Source organism: Cryptomeria japonica, chromosome 9 (genome assembly GCF_030272615.1).
Source record: "Cryptomeria japonica chromosome 9, Sugi_1.0, whole genome shotgun sequence".
In the NCBI taxonomy this organism is placed as follows: Eukaryota; Viridiplantae; Streptophyta; class Pinopsida; order Cupressales; family Cupressaceae; genus Cryptomeria; species Cryptomeria japonica.
In genome coordinates this window covers 128078365-128084364 of record NC_081413.1, presented here as the reverse complement: position 1 = coordinate 128084364, position 6000 = coordinate 128078365, and the positions used below count along the sequence as shown (strand labels likewise).

The 6000-nt window shown below is 35.1% G+C and overlaps 1 protein-coding gene across 7 annotated transcripts in view; it reads right to left on the bottom strand.

The window, feature by feature from the left end:
* Window positions 1–311: 311 nt before the first annotated feature.
* Window positions 312–6000, bottom strand: part of LOC131031391 (uncharacterized) — a 140401-nt gene continuing 134712 nt past the window's right edge. For 2 of the 7 annotated variants that reach the window (XR_009103035.2, XR_009103038.2), the window contains exons 9-10: window positions 1106–1326; window positions 312–714 (exon numbers count right to left, since the gene is read on the bottom strand). Coding sequence is in view for 2 of the 7 variants with exons in the window: in XM_057962506.2 (XP_057818489.2) it covers window positions 1241–1326 (86 nt within the window). In the remaining 5 variants the exon portion in view is untranslated. Of the gene's footprint in view, window positions 715–875; window positions 1327–6000 lie in introns of those variants that run through there. The other 5 variants (XR_009103034.2, XR_009103037.2, XM_057962506.2 and 2 more) reach the window with 3 other exon arrangements.

Genomic DNA, 6000 nt, shown 5'->3' with positions numbered 1-6000 from the left:
GATCAATTTCAATGTCAACATGGCTAATGTATTATTATCCATGATTAAAACGATCGCTAAATACTCTCTAGAACTGATATATTTTAGGGCTATATTCTATAATTGTGGTCATGTTTAAAACATTCAATTTAGTATTCTTGTCAAAACAAAGGCATTGAGCAAATCTTCTAGACCTTAAAGAAAATGAAATAATGCAGTAATCAAATATAAAGACATTTAAAGAAAAATGAAATAATTTTGGTAAGGGAGAAAGTGTTTGTGGGATCTTTGGCCACCTCACAGACTTAATTGCAGGGTTTGTAAAATAAGAGAAATACTAAATAAATTGATTTTATTTTGAAATTTAGAGCTGAAAATAAGCTTTGATCAGGCTGTTTTTCTGACTCTAAATTAAGTTGCTTATCTTTTAGAACAGACACTGAAATATACTCATGTTCTGAATAAATATGTGCTCTCTATATCTTCAAAGAATTGCAACAAAGCTGCACACAATGGATAGCAATGAACCCGAAACCGAGCAGTTTCAGTTATGGAAACTGTCCCATTTTGTTTTGTGAAAAACGGGCTGTTGGCTGTTCACGATGTAGACATGTTGCAGACCTAAAATTTGTGCAACATATCAAATGCATTGTGTTTCTTGTATCAAATATTACTACCAATCCACGTAGTAATACATTCAAGCCCCAAGTAGCTTCATATAGCTCAATTCGCAATCTGTTTCATGAAACAGATCCAAGTTATGTCATATCAAACTGTCTACAATGAAATTTTCTTACACCTGAAATCTATACGATGAGGAAGTTCAAATATGTTCATGACATTGTCAAGCCGAGAATTGAGAATAACAGCCAGCAACAGAAATTTTCAAGCACCAATTAGCTTCAGAAATCACAAATTGCGAACTGTTTCATGAATCAGATCCAAGGTTGTACATAACAGAGTTACTACAATGAATTTTCCTTGCACCTGCAATCTATATGATGAAGAAATTCAAATATGCTTGTGACATTGTCAAGCTGATCATCCAGATAAATAGCACGCAACAAAAATACTGAAAAGAAACAGCAAGTCACTAACCATGCAACCATAGCTATTTTTTACTTACGGAAGAATCTGCACTCTCCAACATGGTACCGTTGGTAAACATTATAGATCATCTATAGAATTGAGTCTTCAAAAAGGATTGATGAGAACTAAGTCACCAAGGCCTGCTAGTCACATTTGCGCTGAAGAGAGATTTTCAACCACCAGAGAAGTCATCTTTCGTTGGTAAGGTTCTGTTGTTAATATCCCTATGCTTTGTTCTTGAACATGGTGCTCCTTCAACTACAAGACCAGATTCAACTAGAGTTATTTACTAGAAGATCAGATGCAAGAATAACCCACTAAATGATGAACAAAATTCTTGCTTTTTCTTAGTGAGCAATATAAGTAGGAAGTATAAGAATATATGGAGGCCGACATGAGATATGACATTCCAAAGATGGGACTCAAAAATGCTTGCAAAAACTTGATCAATAATTTAATAATTAAAACTTGAAAGAAAATAAAAGTAGCTGAAATAATAATGACAGCGAGTAAAAGGGAAAAGGTGAAGATTCCACACAAAATTTAGTGAGTTCCTTATAAAAATACAGATACATATTAAAATTTCATGCATATACAGTTATTCATTATATATGATCAATAAGCCAGATAACTTCCGAAAATAAAAAAAAGAACTAGAATGGAATCATCAGCTTTCTGGTTGGTGAACAAATGTCAGTAAAACTGCAAAAAGTCTAACTAGAACATCTTTCACTGTTGAGTTTACCAAAATGCAATTAAGCCCACCAAAGTTCCATTATTGATGGTAGCTGCTACAAACAAATGACATGGTAGTTAAAAGGGATAAGGTCAGGCATAGAATGTGTTAAGTTTGGCTAAATACACACCCTCCAAATCTGAAATCTAAACAAAATAGTAGTCCTAACTCCTGAGGCTAGTGTCCCAAGAAGCTTCATACATATAAGATTCAAAAGAATGAAACATTAATATTTGATTTATACAACTCAATGTCATACATGGATGTTGATTTCAATTTTGGGAATGTCAACTGAATCTATAGGAGACCCAGAATATGAATGTCTTATTCTAAACGCTGATCCAAAAATGACTGGGCCCCGTTAACTTCAAGATGATCACTTTGAATTGTACAAGTCACTAATCACAAAACTTACCTTGATTAATTTAATAAGCTACAAACTCACTTGCTGACTGAAAATTTAATCCTTGAGCATGTTTGAGTATTTCCAGATCAGGTGCAAGTGCATGGTCATGGAGGATACTCTGTTTGTGGACAAATCTGCAATAGATTTGCTGCTGTCCAAATACTGAAAATCTGAGTATTTTGTTGCAGTTTTTGTCATTGATGTCAAAGGTCAGTTGATGAGTTTCAGAAAAGAGATTTGTATTGAAATATTAGTTGAGTTGCTTGAGCTACTTGGTTGGCTGCTTGAGCTGCCTGCATGTCTGGTTAAGCTGATTGTCTGTCAGCTTAAGCTGGTTGCTTGTCTATGTCAGCTGCCTACTTGTCTACTTCACCTGCTGACCTGTGCCAAGTCAGATCATGTGCCATGTCATCAGTTGTATTTTCAAAAGGTGTTGACTATATTTGAGGCATCGTGTATTTAAGGCGGCAAGCATTTGCTAAAGATACTAGAATGAAGTTGATAATATTAGAAGAACATGATTCCTGACTGTTTCAGTTTGACAGCTTTATTCCTTATTCATGGGTTGTGTTGGATATGGTGGCTATTCCTCTATGTGCGTCAGAATTTTTTCTTGGCATTTTTATTAATAACAATTCCTTGGACAGCCTTGTGTAACGCCTTTATTTATTTTTGTATCGAACAAATCTTCCTTGTGGAGAAAACATGGTAATAATATCACTTTGACTATCGTTTTTTGTTCAAGACTGCTAATGGGACGTGTTGATTGACATTTGATAAAGCTGCTGTTACTCTAGACAATTTTGGAGAATAAGATATTTTTGGTCTGTCACCTTTCTTGGTGGAGATTGTGGGCTGTTATATTATTCCGTGTTTAGTCCATGCATTTTCTTGGCTGTGACGTGGATGATGTTTTAAAGTTCTTTGAAAATAAGGAATTCATTTTTGAAGTATGTTGTTGTGGAGTTTGAATATAGTTAGGTAGCAGTGATTGTCACATGGTCGAGATGACATTCCTTGCATCTGGTGGAGTCTGGTATAGGCGAACTCTTAAAAAGGGGATACGATGTTGTTGAATGGAGGGGGTAGTGCGGGTGTGCATTGAAATTGAGAATATTCAAGTTACTTCTATTCATGATCATATTTCATGAGAATTGTTTCTAGTTTCCATATCTTTATTTTTTTGGTTTTCTAGAAAAACTGGATTGCTAACGGCTTGTAGGAGTGGTTTGTTTGCTATCAGCCCATGGGCATTCTGTTAAGATATAGCCCTCATGAATCTAACTAATGGTAAATCGGTTATTATCTGGAGAGTGATATATTAACAGAGCATACAATTTGGAAATTAAACATAAACAAACTAATTGTTATGAACGGTTGCCTCCGTAGGGACATGTCCATACGTGGCAACTGCCACGTATGGACATGGCCCTACGTAGGCAACCTTTCCTCTTGTATTTAAACCGGATTCAATGATGGAGACGATCAATAACTCACGGCAATCAGTCTTCCAGAATTGCTGTCATTATTCTTCGATCCATATTTCACAACATGGTATCAGAGCCAGCATATTAAGAGAACAAATTAGACAGCCATATTACTCATAAGCATTTATCGGAAGTAAATAACAAATCAACGCAGACGCTATATACGCAGAGGATATATCCGACTAAGAAAATATTCAAAATGTCAAGTAATATGAGAGTGGAAGATAGACTCGAAGGAGCCTCCAACTTTGTTTCCTGGAAGATACGAATCATTGCCATTCTTGAAGAACAAGAATTAGAGTCTTACATAGAAGAAAATCTAGACATGCCAAATGATGAACCAGAGAAATCTACCTAGAAAAGGCGTAATAATAAAGCAAAGAAAATAATTATTGACTCAGTCAAAGATCATATTCTTCCATCTATAGCTAGACTGCCTAAAGCATATGAAGTATTTAAAACCATTAAAAATACATATGAAGTTAACAATTCAAGTAGAATGTTAACCTTGAAACAACAACTTTTAAACATAAAGATGAATAAAGATGATACAATATCTACATACTTTTCAAGGATATCTGAAGTAAAAGACCAATTACAAACTATTGGAAATGAGGTAGATGATCAAGAAATCTCTCTCATAGCCCTAAGAGGATTATCAATTTCATGGGAATCCTACATTCAATGTATTAGCAGAACACCCCCCTTAACCAAATTTGAACAACTAAGAATGAGTGCATTCAAGAGGAATCTCGACTAATCTCAAGAGGATTAGGGACAAATAAAGAAGGACAAATCCAAGCACTTAATACAAATACCTTCAACAAAAAAAAAAAGTTCTCCAAACGGAAGAGAGGAAATAAAAACCATCAGAAAAGTGATATGTCTAAAATTCAGTGTTACAAATGCGACAAATATGGGCACACTCACAGGAATTGTAGAGAAAGGAAGAAAACACAAGCTAGTCTAGCCGAAGTCAAAGGAAAAAACTCACTTTTCTTCTTAGCCCTATCAAGCGAAATAAATACAAATAAAAACACTTGGATCGTAGACAGTGGAGCATCAAGGCATATAACTGGATTCAGAAATCAATTTGAAACACTTAACGGGCACTCAAGTGAAGAGGTTACTATTGGAGATAACTCCACATATCCTGTGAAAGGAATTGGGACCTATACTATCAAACTAAGAAATGGAGTATCTCTACAATTAAAGGATGTTCTGTTTGTACCTGGAATAAAAAGAAATCTAGTCTCAATCTCAGACCTAGCTGATCAAGGATATCGGGTTACCTTCAATGAAGATAAAGTTCTACTCTGGCCTAAAAATACAAATATCAAAAATGCCATAACAGTAGGTTCAAGAGATGGTAGCCTATACAAACTATGCAGTGATCAAAAGGATGCACTAAATCTTGAAGTTTCAAATAATAATGAATTATGGCACAAAAGATTAGGACACCTAAGATATAGTGCTCTATCCAACATAAAGAAGATTACTTCAGGACTGCCCCAACTAAAATCTGAACACACAGGCATTTGCAAAGGATGTGCCTTGGGAAAGAATGTGAAAGTTTCTTTTCCCTCAAGCGAGCACAAATCAAAAGTTATTTTAGAACTAATTCACTCAGACCTATGCGGTCCCATGTCAACACCATCCCTAACTGGATCCTTATACTACATAATCTTTGTTGACGACTACTCTCGAAAAACATGGATATATTTTCTAAAGTGCAAAGACTCAAATGAAGTACTATCTAAGTTCAAAGAATTCAAGGCACTAGTAGAAAACCAGTCAAGGAAGAAAATTAAGGTGTTAAGATCCGACAATGGGGGAGAATATACATCTGACAACTTCAAAGACTTTTGTAATTCTGTTGGGATTAAGAGGGAGTATACTGTACCATATAATCCACAATAGAATGGAGTAGCAGAAAGAAAGAACAAAACCATAATTGAAGCAGCAAAAGCCATGATGCATGACCAAAACTTACACACTTCATTCTAGGCAGAAGCTTCAAATACAACAGTCTACATTCAAAACAGATGTCTGCACTCAGTTCTAGAAAACATAACTCCTGAAGAAGTTTTTACAGGGAACAAACCAGACTTAAGTCATTTAAGGATATTTGGCTGTCCCGTATATATACATGTTCCTAAAGAAAAGAGGACAAAACTAGAACATCCGGAAAAAGAGGTATCTTCATTGGCTATAGTGAAAATACTAAAGGATGTCGCATTTACATTCCAGGGAAAAAATCTGTTGAGATAAGTAGAGATGTAAAGTTTGAAGAAAACACTACA